Source organism: Pimephales promelas, chromosome 4, assembly GCF_988280905.1.
Source record: "Pimephales promelas chromosome 4, fPimPro1.hap1.1, whole genome shotgun sequence".
NCBI lineage: Eukaryota > Metazoa > Chordata > Actinopteri > Cypriniformes > Leuciscidae > Pimephales > Pimephales promelas.
The window spans coordinates 32,547,099-32,568,469 of NC_142772.1; the positions used below are offsets into that span (position 1 = coordinate 32,547,099).

Below are 21,371 nucleotides of genomic sequence, written 5' to 3' on the forward strand. Positions count from 1 at the left end.
ACATTTTGTACAAATAAAACACGTATTAAACATTATACATACAATAAACATGTATGTAAAAAACTATATAAAAAAGAAATGGCCTAAATATCAAAATAAAGGTGCTCCACGGCGCCACTTGCACACATTCGTTTAAGGTGGATAACGTTTCTCGTAATAAAGTTGGAAAAACATATTGAGCTATAGACATAGGAAGTTTGTTTTAAAGGATTAAGTAGTTTGAGGCATCGATATCTAAGTCCCTTAATCAAAACATCCTCCATTCATTCACCACGAGGTGGCAACAAACATCATCTCAAATAAGCCTACTAAAAAAAATCTCAATATGATTTATGAATCATCATATACATGTTTTTAGTTCTATTTTTATGCTTATAGAGGAAACATCGGGGTCTCATGTTGAATCTCCACAAAGAACAACAATTCAAGCATTAATAACAACTTTATTACCACTGCAGTCATAATACACATGGCTGAACTGAATTTGCAGGAGAAAAAACAGACATCACCATTTTTATAAAAGAAACACTAATCATTCAAATGAGTCGAACATCTTGATTATATGAAGTTATACAAATGCTGCAGATTACCGCAACTGCTACAGAAATGTTAATGCACTAGGCAAGATAAAGTATTACTTTAGGACAACTGCTTGTTGTGGAATTGATTATCAGATCTATGCAGATATTACGTGTTCTGTGTCTCTCAATAAGTGGCATTTTTATATTTAAAATGTATATACAAATGTTGTGTATCCCTACTACATGCATGGTGCTCTGGGAATATGAAACTGGTTTCAACTCTTTTTTAGATATTAGTTATGTTAATCCGTACATAGCAGAAGATGGCATGCCCTATGTATCAGATGTTGGCAGTATGGGATAAAGAACGCAATAAACGAACATAATTGACACAATTTTTTTTTTTTTCAATTATTGAACAGAGTAACTAATCCACATATTTGTTTCCAACCCTGTTCCAGAAGTCGCCCAGTATGCATTTCCTCTCCATTATCTGATAAACTCATTTCAGGTATTGGAGTTTATTGAACTGATAAGTTGAACCAGGTGTGTTTGATTAGGAAAACTAGGGCAAATGGTAGTGTTCAAACTTGACTGAAATGCATTAATTTGGGCCATTGAAGAGAAGTTTTGAGTGGTGAAACGTGTCACCGAGATTTTGTCCGTGCAGATTCCTGCAAAGAAAAAATGTAAATGCCTTCAAAATGATGAAATAAATATGTGTAACTAATTTCAACATGATTTTTAATAATATTACACATAATAGTGGTTTATAATGATCCCAAAGATATAAAGATTACACTTTTAATATTTTGTATGTTTCCAATGTATTAATTATGTTTGTATGCATTGCATTATGTGGACCCACCACCATCAAGTGTCCATTCTTGGCTCTGTAGACCATGCATTCACTGCTGCTCTTAAAATCCACAAAGCCCTCTTTTCCAGGCTGGATGTCAAACCTCACACTACAAAATGACAGTGATTCAGTATATGTATTGTATAATGCGCATGCATTTAAATACAATGCTAACACTTTAAAATAAGGTTTCTGCGGTTAACATTGGTTAACTTGAACTAATAATGAACTGCACTTCTGCAGCATTTAATCTTTTTTAATGGTGATTTCAACATTTACTAATACATTATTTACTATTATTAACTAACATGACTAAACAGCTGTCTTTTTTAACTGACATTAACAAAGATTATTAAGTAACAAAACAAATGTATTGCTTTAGTTAGTTTATGTTAGTTAATGAAAACAAGTAAAACCTTATTGTAAAGTGTTACCAATCCAACAAACAATCTATCTCTGATAGCAGGACCAAGTATCCAAAGGCGATTCAGGTAAAAGTATCTCACCTTCCTTGTACAACTTTGATAAGGCTTTGGTTTTTTGTCACTACACATATTTTTGTCAATGCCTCAAACAGATAGCTGCACTGCAAGACCAGGTCCCCCTAAAAATAGAATATTTAACATAATGTAAACAAAATGATTGTTTTTCTTTCAATTTACCACATGACAGCCATTTAAAGCAATCACTCCCTGCACGAAGATATTTGTTCACCTACTTTTTGCTTTGTGTCATCACATGTGACATGGAGAATCAGGAAGTTGTCACTTAAATTGCTGACAGACACTCCTGTAAATAGGCAAATATATCTTGTAAACAAAGTTATTGTATGGTATAATATGGGACTTGACTATTGAAAAATAACCTATTCATTTAAAATGACATTTTAATGAAATAGGATAACTTCTAGTAGTTATATTTATATTAAAATGAATAGACTATATTAAAAATAATATATATTTAAATAAATCCCTCTGAAATTCCATACAATCATAGACTTAATAATTGGGAATCTGTGCCGAGTAGTGTTGATTACAGGTATGTGTATTCTGGATTACATAGATTACACCCACAACTCTCTCCAATCGGTGACATCCATCCGCAGCCGATGTCGAACACGCCTCTAGTCTTATGTGTCCTATTCTGATTGGTCGCTTCAGGTCATGTGTTTCTCTGATCTGTTTTCTCATTGGTTCATTGTTTGATTATACACAGGTGTTCCTTGTTAGTCAGTCATTGTGTCTCTCTGTGCATATACAACCTTTCCATTGTTCCCTGTCTAGCTTTGTTCCCTGTTAAAGTTTTGTTTATCATGTTTAAGGTCAAGTTAGGTTGTCAAGTCAAAACTAACCAATATTTAGCATTTTTTTTCACGTTTTGTTTAAATAAAAGACATGAAAACAAGAACATGAAATAGAGAAACATAAAAAAACAGACGTGACAAATTACAAAATTGAGAGGCTGCACAGCTTTTTATTAGATGGTTTTATTTCGATTTTCTTTACTTTCAAATGATTTATTTCTTCTAATTTAACTTGATTTAAATTTTAGCATTTTCATGTTATAAATGTATTTTTATCATGTAATTTGTATTCAGTAATGGACTACAATTTGTAATCTTACTTGTAAATTTGTAATTTTAAAGTAATCTACCCAGCACTGTTGGACATTAAGATTTACCTTTAAGTGAGCTGTAATTCACCCTCTGTTTAATTTTGGCCTCCTCCACCAGATACGCAGCAGCCTGGGTGAAGATTAGCTGTCTGAAACGTGGCCGAAAGCCATTCCTGTCATACTTAATCACTGGAACACTGTACTGTATAGAGAGAGAGTGTACAATAAGTTTCCTCTGCCCATGATACAAACATCTGTCTGACTGAAAAATAAATGAATATAAATGTTCCGTACTCATAGTCAAACAAGCTCAGAAATATGTACATACGTGTGTAAGTATAGTATAGTTACCTCAATGCCCTCAGGAAAAATCAGCTGCAAGACTTTGACGTTCATGTCCTGTTCACCTGAAGACAATAACATAGAAAGAGCAAAGTTTTGTGATGTTTATTCATTAGGAATAACTTGAGGTAAATCAAATCATAAACTCTTACTTATCCTAGTGTCAGCAAAGGGTTGGCATATGCTCTGAGGGTAGTTCTCTTTTCTGCCTTTGAATATGTCACTGGTCAGTGCTTTGATTTGCAGCTGAAAATGAAATGGAACTGTAAAGGAATTCCAGCCAGCAAATAAAATATGAAAATAAATGTTCAGATAAATGAGAGCTCAAAATGACAATTTTACCTGCACCTTCCGCTGTGCACTGATCCCTCGAACATACTTCCGTACGAGGAGACGTGTGTGCAACTTACGTAAGAGCACTGAGGCCTATAGATTCATTTATAACAATGTAAAGTTTCATTAGTGAAATCATGAACCTCAGTTACAACAATAACTTTGGAGTGTTTCAATGATAACAGGTCCAAAATATGGACTACCTCTTGCATTATTGGTGGAGGAGTCAGCCAGGTAGTTTTGTCTGTTACTGATTTTGGCAGGTACTCTTTGAGTCGAGTGAGGTAGCTCTGTCTGACAAAGGCCAGATATTCCGAGTTGTCCATGCTTACAGGCTGATTCCTGTTCATGAAGCCCTTGATAAACCTGCAAAGATGGGGAGAAATATCTTAGAGTTCCAAAATCTTGATTGTTACCTTAAATAGTTATATACAACCCTACGCATCTTTAAAGTGAGATTAAAGACGCTTTTATTTGACCTGTCGTATGCAAACTAAATGTGGAAGCAATTGCCCTGTGGCTGTTTTTATTTTCATTTTCATTTTTCCCTGTGTACAGCACTTTGGTCAACGGAAGTTGTGTTTATCTGTGCTCTATAAATAAATTGAATTGGAAAAAAAAATTGAATACATTACTGTTCAAATGTCAGTCACTTTTTTTAGTGTGTATTCATTTGTTCAAAATAGTCAAATAGTTTGAAATATTATGATTAAAAAAATTTGTAAATGTACAACATTTAGCCATTTCACTAAATTGTAAAATGTGATAAATTATATAATGTATATAGTATTTTTTTACCCTTTTATTGATGGACAGTGCTCCAAGTGTGAATTTTAGTGTGAAATTGAGCAGCCAATATTGTTTTCAATAAAATAAAATAAAACATTTGCACAAAGTAAGCCAATCCACTTTTCCATGTTGATAAGAGCATTAAAATGAGAAAAAAATAATAGGAAAAAAAGAAATCAAGGGACATTAAGAATAAATAAATATGTGCAATTAATCGTGAGTTAACTATGCGAATAATCGCGATTAAATATTTTAATCGTTTGACAGCACTAATTAAAATAAATCCTACTGATCCTAAACATGTACATGTAAAAACAGAAGCTGACAAAAAGGATCTGACATGATTGTCTCACTTCTTGATGACTTTGACAGCCCAGGCTCTTCTCTCCCTCTCTTTTCTGGCCTGAAGGCCCCGCCAACATGTTTCAATCTTGGTAGCTGTTAAAAATGAATTAAAAGTAATGTTATTTATTTTCTTTCCTATTTTCTATTAAGAACGGTTCTTGTGATTTTAACTGATGGTTTTCGTATTAACTCTAGTGTTTTAAACAAGAAATGTTCGATACCTGCTTCTCTCTGCCTATGGTAGTCTTCTTTCACCCTATAGCCTTTGTATTTGGCCTGGATCCTTGTGGCTGTAACAAAAGAGATTTGAGATATCAACCAATCAGGTCAAAGCTGGCAATGCATGAATCATTACTAGACCTTCAGAGGATCCCAGCCTTCTTTTGTCAGATGTTACTGCCTTACCCAGTTCATGCTTGCAGACCTCAAATGCATCCTCAGTGGCAAAAAGAGTCCTGGGATGGCGAATAAAGATTTTTGTCCTTGAGAAATTAGAGGGAACAAATATTTTATAAAACATGGACATTTTATAGGTAACGGATATTTCCTGGTCCTAGAAGAACAACACTGTATCATTGCAGTAGCCTAGTTTGTACCTTCCCATCTTGTACTCGTTTGGTTTGTAACCAAGGTGTTTGATGAGTTGCTGCACACCCTCTGCTGGTGTCCCATTCCAGTGTGGCCATGTGTCAGGACATAGAGCCTTATATCTGCAATGATCATGTTTGCAGGTGAGAAAAAGTAAGAACAAGCACCTGATCCAAAAGATGAGTCCAAGTTGCATTGTTGGAAACACACACAACGCAAATGCACCTTTTTAGGAAGACTTCATATCTTCTCCTATAAGCAAACCCAGCACGCCTGACTCTCAGGTGCTCCATTAACCCCAGGTACTTGACTTGATGTCTCACCATGACATCATCGAAGTGATCTGAGGTTAGGCGAGTGAGAGAGAGGTCACGGGCACCGTCTAGTAAAACATTCAGCAGACAAAACCACTAACAAGAGGTGTGAAGTGAAAGGCTCACCTGGCTGCTTGCAGTGGTTGGGTTTCAGGCACCGCACATACCATGGTTCTTTGGTCATGAGGATTTCAGTGAGGCCTGCAAGGCTGCTCTTGAACTGGGTGGCTACCTGTTCACAAAAACGGGTCAACAAGGTATTTGGAAATAACATCATGAGTGGTTCTCAGGTTTTCAATCTGCCATGTTATTTCTACAAAAATCTTAGTCAATCAATCTGTAAATGTGTTTCTTATTGCCCGAAAATTAACACAAAAAACATTTTAAATATATAAATCAGGCTGTTGTAATTATTTGTTTTTAAATGATCTATTTAAACATCTTTCACTGTACCGTCTCAGGTCTTTTCTTGCCGTCAGGTTCAATAGCATGGAAGCAATGCTGGATAATACTGTTCTTAGACTGTCGCATGACCTTAAACAATAACAAATAACTTTTATCTTTATGACTATTTCATAGTCATTACATTTTTTTTTAAGGTGAGGTGGGGAAACCTCTTACCTCTTTAATGTTCCTGTACAGAAGATCATTATTTTTGTCAATAAATCCTGACAAAACAAAAAGATCAAGATAAATAAAACACTTAAGATTTAAGACTTAAAACAGTTTGCACTAAGTTTCTTACCAACAACTGAGTAAGTAACTTCTCCAGCGTAGTGTAGGAGTCGAAAATCCCCTCGTTCCAAGGTCTTGCGGGTTTTCTGGTCAGCCAGTTTGTGCCTGAGTTTTAGAGACAATGAACTGGATTCATAAATGAATACAGTACCTTACAAAAAATACAATACCTTTGCATCAGTACAAAAATCTACTGTACCATGGCACTTCAATTCTACTTTGCATGTGAATGTTTTAGCTGTTCAGCTACAGTACATCAGCTTTACAAGTTATATTACATGGCAGATACAGATACAAAATTCATCAATTCAAGTCACCTTTATACAGACCAAAAACATGTTTCACAGAAGTTAATGCTACAATATTTGCATTTTAGTAGTCCTTCACCCTTAGCCGTCTTTCACTCAATCCATGCCCATGAGTCAGTCTAGTATGGCCTAGAGAACACCTAGTATATACAACTTGGTCATGTCTATATTTAAAGGGTAGGTGCATATTTTCCCACCATGGCAAAGGCCTTTTAGCTGAGGCCATTGGCTGCAATATAAAGTCATATTATGTAATAAGTAATTTAATGTAATAAAAGCAAGCAATCTACATTCAGGATCTACAAAATTCGCTATTATTGTTTTTTAAGGATTTAATTTAATGCAAGGGTGTCTAATCCAACTCCAGGAAGACTGCCGCCCTATACAGAGTTTGCCTCCAACACCTGCTTGGAAGTCTCTAGTGACCCTGAAGACCTTGAAACTCCTCCATCTTCTCCATTATATCAAGGTCTTCAGGGTCACTAGAATCCTTCTGCTTTAGTTGTGTTTAATTAGGGCTAGAGCTCTGGAAGGTACAGGGCTCTCCAGGAACAGGATTGGACAATCCTGTTTTAATGCCTACAGAAGAGTCATAATCCAAGTACAATGATAGCACTTAAATATTGGTGTTATGTCCGTTTAAAAATAATTTAAAATGTTTACCCACGTGACAAAATGAGGGTGACCGCACATCTTCTCCTCAAGCTTCTCCAGGAATGTGAAATCTGTGGCTTCTCCAGGACGCAGACATTCTTCATCCTTTAATGCGGGATACATGACATAAAGACTGTGACTTAGGGTGTGTTCACACTTGGCAGGTTTGATTCGATTAAAAGAAACTAAGTGTGTGTAAATGTAAACGCTGCCATCCAAAACCCTGGTATACAAAATACAAGCTGACCGAGACCAAACGAAAAAGAAAAAGGTCCAAACTGTTGGACCAGTGAGAACTGTTGTCGTTTGGAGTGAATTCATCGCAAATGGTTGGGTTATTCAACTTTGGACATTATTTTAATGACCTATACCACCAGATCAATTTACACTTTATTGAATTGTGCAATCTATTGACCAATTCCTGTAAAGTATCTATCCATTACATTATTTTGTTTATTGTAGTTAATTTTCTTTTTCTTGTATTTACTTTTTGGGTGGGAATATAAAAATAGGAAATAGTGTATTATTAATTTGGGGAGCATCGTACCTTATTGAACAACTATTAGGCAAACTGAATCCCCCATTATTGCATTGTATAACTTTGTATTGCATTAAAAATACCAGATGGTTATACAAATGTGTGTGTAGTATCAGCATCAGTTACGTCACTTTACTGCTATTCACAAACCCTCTCCCGTGGCCGCATGGGATAGTAAATGCATCGTATGCAAACTTCAGAATCTCAGCAGAAGTAGTAGGTCATCCCGGTACTTTTTGCCTACTCTTTTATGTGTACTGTGAATTCGGACATACTTCTTTTGTCACATACTGTTTTTCATCTACTATATAGTAGGGAGGAATGCGATTTTGGATGCAGCCTGCATATTTGTGTGTGTTCTCCCTCAATTTCCTGCGTGACTAATGCACTGCAAGCAGAAAGAATTGTCTAATTTCTGCTCGCCTTCATGTTTTTTAGAACATTTGCAGAATGGCAGATAGACACAAGTGCCGTTATGTGCTGACGCTTTGAAACCAAAATATAAAAGTGAGGTGAGCAACACTATGCATTTTCCTGCCTTCAATCGGACCAGACAACTGAACTAAGAGTGAAAGCACTCTTAATCATGTCATATATGTCAGCTTGAATCCATTCTACGTACCAGTACTGATATGATGCCTCTATGTTTCTCCTCCACCAGGTCACAGATGATCTTATTGTTGAAGAATGGCACTGGCTCCCACTAAAACGTCAACATGGGTAAAAAAGTTTTACATATGTTATGTAAAAGCATTTACATAACATTACTATCTGAAACAGCCTTGATGTTGTATGTACTTCACCTCGATTCCCTCCATCTCGTACTCCTCCTGCTCTGATTTGAGGGTGAGCTGGATAAAAAGCTGCTGAAGCTTTTCATTGCAGAAGTTTATACAGAACTGTTCAAAACTGGAGGAACCAGTAATACATGGTAAACAACAATCCATCCAAATTTGTATCTAGTAGTGAACAAGTATAACCTCATCAGAGCAGTGTGTTTCTACTTTAAAGTAATGACACATTTATTTGTGTCTGTGTCTAGAGGGCTTGTTCTGAAACTATATATTGATAAGAAGGTTACTAATTTGTTTGAACAAATTGACCCATTTTAAGAGTTTTCTTGTGTATTGCAATGCTTCCGTGTCACCTGTTCACATCAAACACTTCAAATCCATAGATGTCAAGCAGTCCAATCACCGTCTTTCTGGTTGAATCCTGCATTGATTGAATAAATAGATTGAAAGCCTAATTATCTATTGTCTAATTCATGTATTATTACATACCACTATTAAAAGCAGAATTTGTAAACCATGCATACCTTGTTTGCCAAAGATTCATTAATCTTATTAACGAGCCATGAGAATGTGCGGCCATAGATGGCTTTGGCTAGTGCATCCCTGGCATACTTTGCATGTTCAGCGGTAAAAGGGCTTAGAACCTGAAAACGATAGATAGTACATGATTATGCATTTCCGAAGTACAGAAACATACAGTATCATACTATTCCATCTCATAAATCACTTTTCAAAATGATTTTAAAATTATTTAAAAATAAATGTATTTACCATTTAATACTAATTGTCCAAAACACCTTTGAATGGTAATATGAATGTAAAACATACTTTTTTATGGAACAGTTAATGTGTCATACAATATATTTAAAAATTGCACATATGTTGCTATTAATAATTTTAACAAGTACAAGCAATACTGCAGTAAGCGATAGTTATGTAAACATACAAGTATTTACAATACTAATAGGCCAATGTTCAGAATCATTCTTTCATCACCTCTTCTGCTTTGGCTTCAATCTTCCTGTGAGTCAAACCCTCCTGTAACATATTTGAGGGGATGCCTAGTAACTGAGAAGAACGTGAATAAAGAAGAAATGGGTTGCAACAAAGAAACAAAAGTCAGAGGTCAATATTGGCATTACAGTATAAAATATCCCATTTTGAATGCATAAATATTCCAAAAGCATGATATAAGTGACAGATGAATATACCTGTGACAGCCAGTGCACTTCTGCATTGCTGTTTAATGTGGCATAGCCCAGAGCACTGGCCCCAAAGTGAACATTCCCGAGATGAAGGACACTGGCAATGATCGCAAACAGATGCTAAAAGAAGACCAAGAGTATTAAACAATGACCTCTCTTTCTAAAAATCAGCCTTCTACACTGACCCACCGGACAAAAACTCAAATCAACATACTCGCCCTCTCACTCTGAGAGCATCTTACCTCTATATCTTTTTCACTAAACTCAACGATAGTAAGAGCCTTCTGTACAGTTTTCCAGTCACTCTTGTCATTAATGGAGCTCACTTTGGCACATTCTCCCTGTCCGGACAATAGATTTTGAACAATAAAATAAATATACTTTGTTTATGGCTCTGATAGACAAAATAAAAGCAAAGTAATATCTGTGTTTCTTACCTGAATAAGATAGCGGTAGTTCTGACAGTTTCGCTCCAAACCGAGCCAGCGAAGAAGCTCATCCTCCCCTCCCTCAACTAACTGATAGAAGATGTGGAAGTTCCTCTCTCCATGATTTTGGTGGACCACCCTTGACTTTTCCAGTAAGTAGCTTAAGATGTGGCCACCGACAGCTGCTCCCTAAAAGAATAAGCAAGTATTTACATTTGTAAGGAATGCTTTTCTGCTATTCCGCTTCTGTCCGATTCGGACTTTACCCGATAATCAAACTGTATGTCCATGTACTTTCCAAATCGACTCGAGTTGTCATTTTTCAGGGTTTTGGCGTTTCCAAAAGCCTGTAGAGATAAAGCCCTCAGCATTAATACTTCACATTGTGCTACCCTTTGAGCATGTACACTGAGAATTTTCCAACGTTTTCAACACTGATCATTTTAGACAAAAGTTCTGACCTCCAGCACCGGATTGGAAAGAAGGAGCCGATCTCGTACGTTGTCCAGGAGTCTAGTGCTGGGACAGCTTACTGCATAGAACTGCAGGACTTTCTTAGAGGCCTCTGTCTTACCAGAACCACTCTCACCAGAGATGAGGATGAAGTGGTTGTTGGTTTCACTAACCATTGTCCGGTACACGTTATCAGCAAGAGCAAATCTGAGAGGTCAGAAAAACTACATTTAAAACAATGATCTTCAAAGAAGAAAATAAGTAAAAAAAAAAAAACATAAGAAAGTTTAAGAACAAACAGTAACTCCCATTCAAAAGTTTGGGGTCAGTAAGATTTTTGAATGTTTTAAAAAAGGTCTCTTATTATCATCAAGGCTGCATTTATTTATTTGAAATGTATTTTTAAATAATTAATAATAATTTTAAATTATAAAAGAATGTTTTTTGTAAAAAAGTAAAAATATTTACTGCCACTTTTGATCTATTTAATGTATCCCTAAGGAATAAAAGTATTAATTTGTATATAATTTTTCCTGTGTATATATGCAAACTTACATATGAGGAGGCAGCTCAAAAAAGTTGACTCCCATATAAATGTCCATTTGTTTCTTGGTATAGATACCCAAGTCCTTATATGGATTTACTGACACTAGGAGGGTCCCGATGTAGGTCTAAGTAAGAAAAACAAAGACATTTAAGAAAAAAAATGTCCAGTCCTTTGCCTCAAGAGTATTGAGTTATGATCCGAGTTCAATAAAACATTTTAAAAATATGTTGTCAATTTTCAAAAGTTTGAATGAACAATCTACCAAAAAATATAAAAAAGGATCATAATGAAATATAACTGTCTCAGCAGTTTCGTAAAGGAGGTTTATCTTTGTAAAGTGCCCTTGATATCCTTCTCCATGCTGAATCATCAGCAAAGTGAGTTTCCAGTGCTTGTGACAAGGCAAATGAGATGTATAGAGAACATTTTCACTTAGCAGGATACCTACTGTGTGCAGTGACCTATGTTCAGCATGAGAGTCCACATTATTCTCTCTACCCCATCTCAATAATGAAAGTAACAGTGATACTGGATATTGCATTGCCGGCCTTTATCCCAGTCTATTCTCAGAAGTCACATGAGTGGGTGCAGGACTCACATATATAAGGTTTTCATTGAACCGTTTTCTAAGGTTGTCCATAAATGCCGTCTCACTGGTGTAGGCATCCAGGAGAACAAAGTCCTGAATGCCCACCCGGTCCCGAGCCGTCAAACACCCCTCCATCTCCTGTAGGATCCGCTGGCAGCGCTCCTCTAAACTCTGTTAATCACAGACAAGAAAAATAAAGGAACAGGTGTCGATCAGCGATTGTGTTTTTTACTCATATACATTCTTATTTCAAGGAGAAGATTAAACAGCATAAACCGATTTTTAATCTTTACTTTTTATTTTTATGATTTTTCCTGTTTGATTTACCATTATGTTTTCAGGCTACAAGTTTGTGCAGCAACAGCAGTAGAAGTTGCTTGAAATAAGTGTTTTGTACTTAAAATTTATCTTTAAAACATTTATTTTACTTATTTAATTTACATTCAAGACCATTACTAAATATAAAGTGATAGAAAAATGACTTTTTCCTTCACTCTGACTTTGTTTTATTACTCTGCATAGGCTAATATATCATTTTGGATGTGGCCTTGAACCAATCCTGTCAACAATATGCCATGAACTGTCTGAGCCCAGCCTTACTTATCTAATCTAAAATGTTTTTATGTTTTTTCTGCACAGTCCATCATAAGGAACATTCATCAATCAACACTGCAGGGTCTACCTTGGTCTTTTGACAAACAGGAAGGATATCTTTTAGTGTGTTGATAAAGTCCTTTGTCCTCTAAAAAAAAAGTAATTTAAAAAAGAAATCTTAAAAATAAATAAACTTGTTCGTGGCATAAATTTGACAAAGTCATATTGACATGCAGATTTGTCAGCTACACATCCATGATGTCAATCTCCTTCTACCACATCTCAAAAGTGCTCTATTGGGTTGAGATCTGGTGACTGTGCCAGATCTGGTGCCATTTGAGTGAAGTGAACTCACTGTCATTTTAAATAAAATATTTTTGAGATGAGTGGAGCTTTGTCATGGCGCGTTATCCTGCTGAAAGTTGCCACAGAAGATGGGTACACTGTGGGAGAGATCCCATAAAGGGATGGACAGTGGCTTTAAACAATGCTAAATTGGTACCAAGGGACCCAAAATATACAGAGAAAATATCCCCCACACCATTAAACCAGCAGCAGCAGCCTGAACAGTTGAAAGGCGGGATGATTCTTTACACCAAATTCTAACCCTATCATCTGAACACTTAACGTCACAGCAAAATCAAACCAGGCAACATTTTTCCAATCTTCTATTATCTCATTTTGTCGAGTCTGTGCAAATTGTATCCCGTTCTTAGCTGACAGGAGTGGTGTGTTCTTCTGCTGCCGTAGACCATCTGCTTCAAGGTTTGGCATTTTGTGTATTCAGAGGTACTCTTCTGCTGACCTTGAATGGTTAATTGAGTTACTGTTCCCTTTCTATCAACTTGAATTAGTCTGGCCATTCTCTGGCATCAAAAAGGCATTTTTTGGACCCAGAACTGCAGTTCATTGAATATTTTCTTCTTCTGACCATTCTCTGTAAACCCTAGAGATGGTTGTGAGTGAAAATCCCGATAGACCAGCAGTGTCTGAAATACTCAGACCAGCCCGTATGGCCAAAATCACTTGAATCTCCTTTCTTCCCCATTCTGATGCTCAAATTGAACTTCAGCAGAGAGATCATATACATGCCTAAATGTGTACACGTTTACAGTGTACAAATATAGCAAAAATTCACTATATATTCAAAGGCTAAATCATGTTTTGATAAAGAAAAACACTAGCTGATACAAAATTCTTGATATGACATACATACTATTCTTGAGTCATAGGCTACTACTCCTAAAAACTGTTATATATATATATAAAAAAAAAATAACTGAGTTTACATAGTTTATTTTCAGAGAGACATATCCCAGTCAGCTGTATTTTAGTCCAGCTGCACTGACATGCCCTGCTCAGGTTTCACTTCAGGAATACATTTAAATCTACATTTGCGTAATAAATATTTTGTATTATTTTTTTGGTTCTCTCATATTACAGGCCTATCTTAGACCTCAAACAATATTTTGAAAATATATTTAAAGAATGCACATTTAATATAGTTAAAAGTAAAGTCAAAGTGGGGTCCCTTACCTTCAGTGCAGTGATTGTTTCTGTGTAATGATGTAGGAACTGTGTGGTCTTATCCAGTTTTGTAAAGAGCATCTGTGATTATTTCAAGTACAACAGGAAACAATGTCATATCACACTCACCACTTCCACCATGGGAAGTCATTAATAAAAACTTTGCTAAGGAAACGGGTCTGTGTGTATGTGTGTGTCAAGAAACATCTGTCTAAAACAGAAATCGTTATGGATTTATTGTCTTGTATCCTGAAAAGCTCTGCTCTTACAAAAACGGTTTGTCCTATCTTGGTTCCTTTAAACCCGAGGGCAAATCTATTTCTATCAGAGACTACACGGTTCCTCTCCGTTCCTGTCATGGGATGGAATTTAGGCCAAGGTCACAGGCATACGAAAAATAAATGAACCATTCCTGTCTAGTGATGCTTGATTTACCTCTAAGAACAGACGAGACACACACTCTCTCTCTCACTCTCTCTCTATAGCATCATATTTAAAGAAGTCCACAAGATGTGCACAATAAGTTTCATTTTCCAAACTGTCCAGGCAATATTTAAAACTTTTTGATAACATTAGTATGAAAGGTTACACTTTTTTGATTCGTCCACTTAGACATTCTACAACGTTACTTAGCAAATACATGTCAACTAACTCAGAGTATTAGTAGACTGTTGGGTTAGTATCAATAGACTAAGTTGATGTATGCTTTTATAAGTTGAAAGTTACTTATAGTCAGTAGAATGTCTGTTGGGGGAGCATCAAAATCAAATGTTAGCAGATATTAAGCAGACAGTCTAACTCTAGTGACTGGAAGATAGTTGCCGAATGACTAAAGTTAGTCAAATGTGAAGTGGACTATTAAAATAAAGTGTTATCAAATAAAAATAGCTAAGCAAGCAAGCAGTCAGGCTATTGTACCACCAAAGCAAAAGTGCAGACAGAGATAGGAAATGTTCTGAAAGATAAAACTGGCATCATATTTGAGTTCTGTCTATAAGCTGGCAAAGAGCACTCAAACTAGTGCCAAGAGAGGATGCCAAGATTCTGGCAGTCTATCAGTGTTCCTCTTTCATTACACACATCATGTTATGTATTGCATCTGTTTACAAGACTATCATCATCTTAGCTTTAAACTCAGTGTTTTAAACTTTTCTTTCTTGGTACCAATAACCAACTGAAAGACTTTTTTTGTTTTACTATAAAAAATTACTAGGTTGCAACATGAATATTTAGATATGCATATAAATGATGCATATAAAAGGTGCATATAACTGAGGTCTTAGAGTCCCCTTGTGGTGAAAATCAATGTTTTATATGTAAATGTGGTGTTTTACAAACCATGTGCAAATTCATAAGTCAATAACATTGCTGTGTATTTTCTCCTTAAAACTGCAGTGAAACAAAGACAAATTCTCAAAACAACAAACAAATTCTCAAAAACATGATTTGAAATCATTGGTGTTTCTGACATCCCAAACTACATTGTAACCAATCACATCAACGAGTGGATCTCTGAGCTTGTATGAGTGAGTGGAGGCAGGGCTAATTATCACATTCATAGAACCACGTATTCTAACCGAGGAAAGGGTGTAGAGTTACATTCAAGCTATTTTAAGACATGAAGATTTTTGTTCCAAGGAAAAATTTTTGGTTTTAAGGGATACAATTATTGACTACAAGGGGACTTTCCGTGAGGACTTAGATTTCCACTTTGGTGTCAATGTTATTAGATACATCTTGTTGTATTTCCGAGTGAGTCATTGAGAAATTAAAGCTGATTTTTTCAGGGAGAAGGAAAGTCTATCTGGCTAACTGACCATCATCTGAGAGGCCACGCTATTGTCCCAAAACTTTAGTATGTCACAGGATCCCAGTGCTCAGCTCACAATATGGCTTAAGACTTCGGAAAAAGCTAGAGCTAATCACTGGTCCCACATTCTTCTGTAAAAGTCACTTAGTCTTGACAAATATTTGCAGTTAAATGTCTGATTTTATCTTTTTGAACATATTTACACCATTTACATGGATTTCTTTGTTTCTATTTTTAATAATAATAATATATTTTACATATAAATTATGAGAGAACTCAATTTTACCCTCAAATGGTAACATTCCCACTGTCGTTTGCAGTCACATTTGCATTAAATATTAAAAGTCTCAAATGTGAAAAACAAAAATTACAAGGAGGAACTTATAGAACAAAAAGTTGTGTATTATTAATTTAGCATTCAAAACAAATATGCTTGTAATATGATCTAATTTTCAGTCACAATCTTGAGACAAACGTTTATAAATAGACACAATACTAATTAATCTTAGGCCAAATTAAAAAAGAGCAAGTCAATAAGGATCTGAAACATTCCTGTATTACCTCTGTATCCATTGCTTTTTCCAGAATAGATGAATCTTTATTCTCCTGGTGTTAGTCCAGTGTTCAGTAGAATAAAGTGCTTTCAGTGTCCTATTTGCCCTGTCATGATGGAAACTCAGACCAGAAGAAGACACATCTAGAGTGATTCACTTCACATTCAGTCCTGATCAGTTCTGCTCGCTTTTTCTTTCTAAACGTTCTTCTCTTTCCCTATCTCACGTTTCTATCCATGGTGAAGAGCTCTCGTGACATTATTTCACTTTAAGCACCACTACTAAACTCAGCTCTTGGTCTGCTCCAAGATGCTGAATGATTCATGGAGGGGCAGCAAGAGAAGATCTCATTCAGCACCTCTCCTTAGCGGCCGCTGCCCCACCATGTGTAACACAAGGCTGTGGAAACCTGAGCTAGCACCCTACTCCCTCCCCTCCTACCTGTCTTCTTCTGCACAAAATTACATCGTTGGAGTCTAGTTACTGATCTTTGATTAGGTGGATCAGTTTTCTGCTAATTACTACCCACTCACCAACACGTGGCCCGTGGCTCATAGCCCATTTGGTGTAAAATTGTCTCTGTTTTATTTTTTTTATTTTTTTACAAACTGATAGATGTGTAATTACTCAGACTGCTGGGAGGGTCATTTGAGGTTCTGTGGGAACCTGAGTAAGCGGATGTTTACCTCATTACTGTAAAAGTAAGTACTAGACTTCCTCAGGTAATGTACGGTTCAGTTGCCCTACTTACTTGATGTATTTTTAGTTTCATGTCTTGAGATATAGATTTTTTAGACAGGGCCACTGCCCCTAAAAATGCACTGCCCTGCTTTTGAACCAATAATTTTCGTTGAAAAGGTTGAAAAAGTGCACCAAATAAGACTGAAATGGATTTAAAACAGTTTTTGTTCTCAAACGTGAACTCAAAAGGCAGTAATATTGTCTAAACCGAGTCATCATGTCTGCTTTTTCTTTGCACCAATAAACCACTCCAACCTGTTAAAGTGCCCCAATTATGCTCTTTTAAACAATTATTCTGTTGTCTTATGTAAACAGGTTTAAATCCATCAAAGGTCAAAAAATGCTTTCATTTTCCCAAAATATACACTCCACATCACCACAGTATACTCAACAACTCTTAAACAACTTGTCCGAGGACTAAGTCTCTCTAAATCCCTCCTTTTCGAGAGCCCGCTCTGCTCTGATTGGCCGGGCGGCCCAGTCCTTCAGCTTACAGTTCGGTTACACACGCTTTTACTTTAGCTCTGGAGGCCTCAGTCCTCAGCGATCATGCACACTGTAAAGACAATAACAATGGCATCGATTTTACCACATCAATCCTAGCACGAGTCCGATGATGAAAGATTGGAAAAACTAGTTATTTAACCCAAACCTCCATCGCAAAGGTGACTTGGATGTTTCCAAGAGATACGCTACTCAATTTGACGTATAGATGTTGCAACTGTAATTCCTCACCATAGGCATAAACAAGTATATGTCCATCAACAAACCAATTTTTCTAATTTATTGCAGCACATGTGAACTATATCATTAACTGTACCAACAGCACATATGTTAGCCGAGGACTAACGTGAATGACAGATGTAACATTAATCCATTCTTTATCAATACTCAAAGTAGTAAGAACAGACAATCTGCATTAATGGACACAATGACGGGAACACAAGAACATATTGGGATTGTAGTTGTAGTTTAGTTTAACCTCTGATTCTTTGCATGCAGCATCATTACTGGAAGTGAAAATAAAACAAATGTACTTTCACTGCATAGGACACAGCGTCTTCTCCACATGATGTTAATCAAATGACTACAGCAGACTACAAAGCTACAGTGTTTGAGGGCGGGTCAAGTTGTTTGCCGGCCGACAACTTAAAATATAGGTGGACATTATGGAAATGTTTTACCTCATGATGTGAAGCTATAATATCGTGGGATTCGAATTCTTGACAACTCGTTCAGGAGGTTCAGAAGTGATTCTTTCTTTTGGGAGACAATAACTTTATTTATAGTGCACCTTCGACTACTTTGTAGACTTTTTACAGCTATATTACACATTGCAAGGAAGGTAATATTCAGAAAACCATAATAGGAGCACTTTAAAATCAGATCAATTCAATAGGGTGGCAACAATCTTTTTTAATTTAATTAAGGATTTGACACTTGACACTATATTTTGTATAATTATAGTATTTTACTGTATTCACACCTTAATGGAGCAAGTCTGCTCCATTATTTTTGCAATAGACATATTACATTGATATGTGAATAATTGTTTTTTTTTTTATTCATATTTTATTTAACAAAGATTATATTCCAAATTAAATGTAGCCTGAATCTTGCTATTATCAATCCTTAGCTTGTAAAATTAGTCTGCAAGTTGCAAGCTGGTGACTTGACCAAGCTACTAGATTGGACTAGCTACCAGTTTAAGCTGGTAATAGCGGACTTTTCCAGTCAGGACATGGTGAACCAAGTGCACTGATATGAGAGAATGAGTGTACCAATGATTTTGAATTATGCAGTGAACTTAAAGTTTATTTAATAGCAAAAATGTTTGTAATGTTAACAAATACTTAGGCTATGACAGTAAGTTTTTATGAGCTTGTTTATGTCTGCCATAGTTTTTTGTATTATCAGACACGCAGTGATGTACACCACTGTCTATTGGGTGCTACGTGCAAAACTGTATATCAAATATAAAACCTAATTAACATATCAGTCATTCAACCAGCATTAAATCTAACACTAATGACAATAAGCACCCTTATTATCATATCATAATAGAAAAAAACGTGCCTTATGACTTTTGTGGTTAAATGTGTGAAATTTAACGTGAATGGTTGTCATAATTAAGTGGTGAACTAGTGATGGAGTAAAAAATTGAACCATTTTTTGATCAGACTTCACATCCATGATGTGTACCACACATGAGTTAAATCAAATTTACTTACGAAGCACTATATGTCATCCAAATGTTGCCTTTCTGTGGGAATTCCAAATCAACAAGGATTTCCAGGTAAGTATAGCCTATTCCTGAAGCCTGACTCTGCTTTTATCAGTTTGACATTTATCTCCTTCGCCCACATCATCTCCTACTCCTACTATAAAAGATAAATAAATAATGATAATAATAAAAATAAAATCTGAAGTTTGTTCATTGCCAAAATCTGAAGTTTGTTTATTGCCAAACACAACTGTAAAGCCCCGCTTGTTTCCAAACATGTTTCTTAAACATCTAATTGGTCACGCCAACAGATAGGACCGCCCCCGAACTAATTACCCCATTGGCTGGGGTAATGTTGCTACCAAGGGGATAATCCATCAGCCAGAAGTTGAAGCCTTGTGGGAGCCACCATTGTAGCAGAACTTCACCTGCTCTTAACATTCCATTGACTTCCATTCATTTTGGAATCACTTTTACAGCAAATAACTTTAATTCTGAGGCGTCTAAATACTCCATTTGTCAATTATTTTTTTTCTAAAGGAACACGACAATGTATAAAAGGCTCCTTAATCTTAGCCTGTTAAAAGCTGATAGCAAAAAAAAAAATGAAGCCTGTTAAAAGCTGATAGCCAGGTTACTGCGCAGGCTCGAACTGAGCCTGTCACGTGAGCAACCTGTATGTCTTCCAAAAAAAAAGATGGCTTCACCATCTTGCTTGGAGTGCTCACATAGTAACGGTTGCTATGATGTGTAATTATACAATGGCCGTTTTGGGGGAGGGGCTGGCGAAAGGTCAATTTCGATCGTATTTTCTCCAATGACTTTGCTGTAGACAAGATTCCAAAGGTAAACTAACTTTCCACAAAATCGTATTACTAATTTACCTTTTGATAACACATGGCTTCAAAACATTTCATTTTTAAATTAATAAAATAATACATCAAAGCAAAAAATAAATGCAGTGAACGTCAATTAGCAAATCAATACATCATGGTGTAAAATGATGCGTGGAATCACAGCCTAGCCCTAAAGATCTGATATTCCACACAAAGTGGCCATGTTAAAGTTCCTAGTCCTAATTAATGTACCTGACTACACCTTTGACCTAATTTATACGTTAGTGGTGCAAGCTGATACAATGGTAAAACAGATCCCCTCTTGTAACTAAACACAACACACTTCAGATAAATAGGCACTAAACTGACTGTGATAGTATAGATCCTCAAACATAACATGGTGTTATAAGGTTTATAATGTAAACACTGGAGGAAATTAATAGCTATATATATATATCCACACACAGGACACGCTCAGGTTTCTAGTATCAAGAAATAAGCTTGAGCAGTTAGTTGATCTTACCTTAGAGTTCAGGCAGTACATGTTTTAACGAAGACAAAATTCACGTCCTGCTTGGTTTGTTTCAATTGGGAGTCCCGGGAGAGAATGGGACAGTACCAGTGGTCCAGAGAGGTGTACAGTAGAGTCTGTGCGTTCGTTGGTGTCCAGAGTAAACGACACGGTCCAACTGCATCACCTGAATTTATGGACATCTCACTATGAAACATGCTCTACATGGGCTGTCGTAGTGTCCTATTTTTCTTTTCTTTTCTTTTTTTTTAGTTTGCGACTGGCCTCATTCCCAAATGCTCAAGGCAGACTACACAGTGATCTATATACAATACATTGTGATTTTTTTTTTGTACAATTCAAAAGAAGCTATTGAAATCAGCATTGCGTTGTCTAAAAATCACTAACTTTTTGGGCAATACATTAGTTTTTTTTTCAAAAGGATTGTGTTTAATGCTATTACATGTTTCTTTCTGCTACTTCTGCTACTTCTATCTATCCAAAATTATATCTTAAAATCAAATTTCATCCTGAGCATTTTGATTTAATATTTTTCATCTTAGTTTAAATATCTGTCTAGGCCATCTAACAGTTTTTTTTTTTGTTTTTTTTACTTTT

At 36.0% G+C, this 21,371-nt stretch overlaps 1 protein-coding gene across 2 annotated transcripts; it reads right to left on the bottom strand.

Moving 5' to 3' along the window:
- Positions 1–429: 429 nt before the first annotated feature.
- myo1hb (myosin IHb) lies at positions 430–21,290 on the bottom strand. Of its 2 annotated transcripts, none has more exons than XM_039658862.2 (32): positions 20,766–21,290; positions 11,966–12,127; positions 11,376–11,491; positions 10,829–11,027; positions 10,634–10,714; positions 10,377–10,556; positions 10,182–10,280; positions 9,946–10,059; positions 9,731–9,802; positions 9,259–9,378; positions 9,088–9,155; positions 8,744–8,849; positions 8,563–8,643; positions 7,416–7,507; positions 6,451–6,545; positions 6,327–6,373; positions 6,159–6,239; positions 5,832–5,937; positions 5,617–5,734; positions 5,400–5,513; positions 5,209–5,285; positions 5,025–5,093; positions 4,812–4,896; positions 3,873–4,035; positions 3,679–3,762; positions 3,489–3,582; positions 3,346–3,401; positions 3,061–3,196; positions 2,099–2,169; positions 1,887–1,984; positions 1,390–1,489; positions 430–1,195 (listed from the first exon to the last, which is right to left on the bottom strand). In XM_039658862.2, the coding sequence occupies exons 1-32, from the start codon at positions 20,784–20,786 to the stop codon at positions 1,169–1,171; spliced, it is 3,132 nt and encodes a 1,043-aa protein (XP_039514796.2). In that variant the 5' UTR covers positions 20,787–21,290; the 3' UTR covers positions 430–1,168. The 2 variants fall into 2 exon arrangements, with proteins under 2 accessions (XP_039514796.2, XP_039514797.2); XM_039658863.2 differs by lacking the exon at positions 20,766–21,290 and adding an exon at positions 14,087–14,485.
- Between the last annotated feature and the right edge of the window lie 81 nt (positions 21,291–21,371).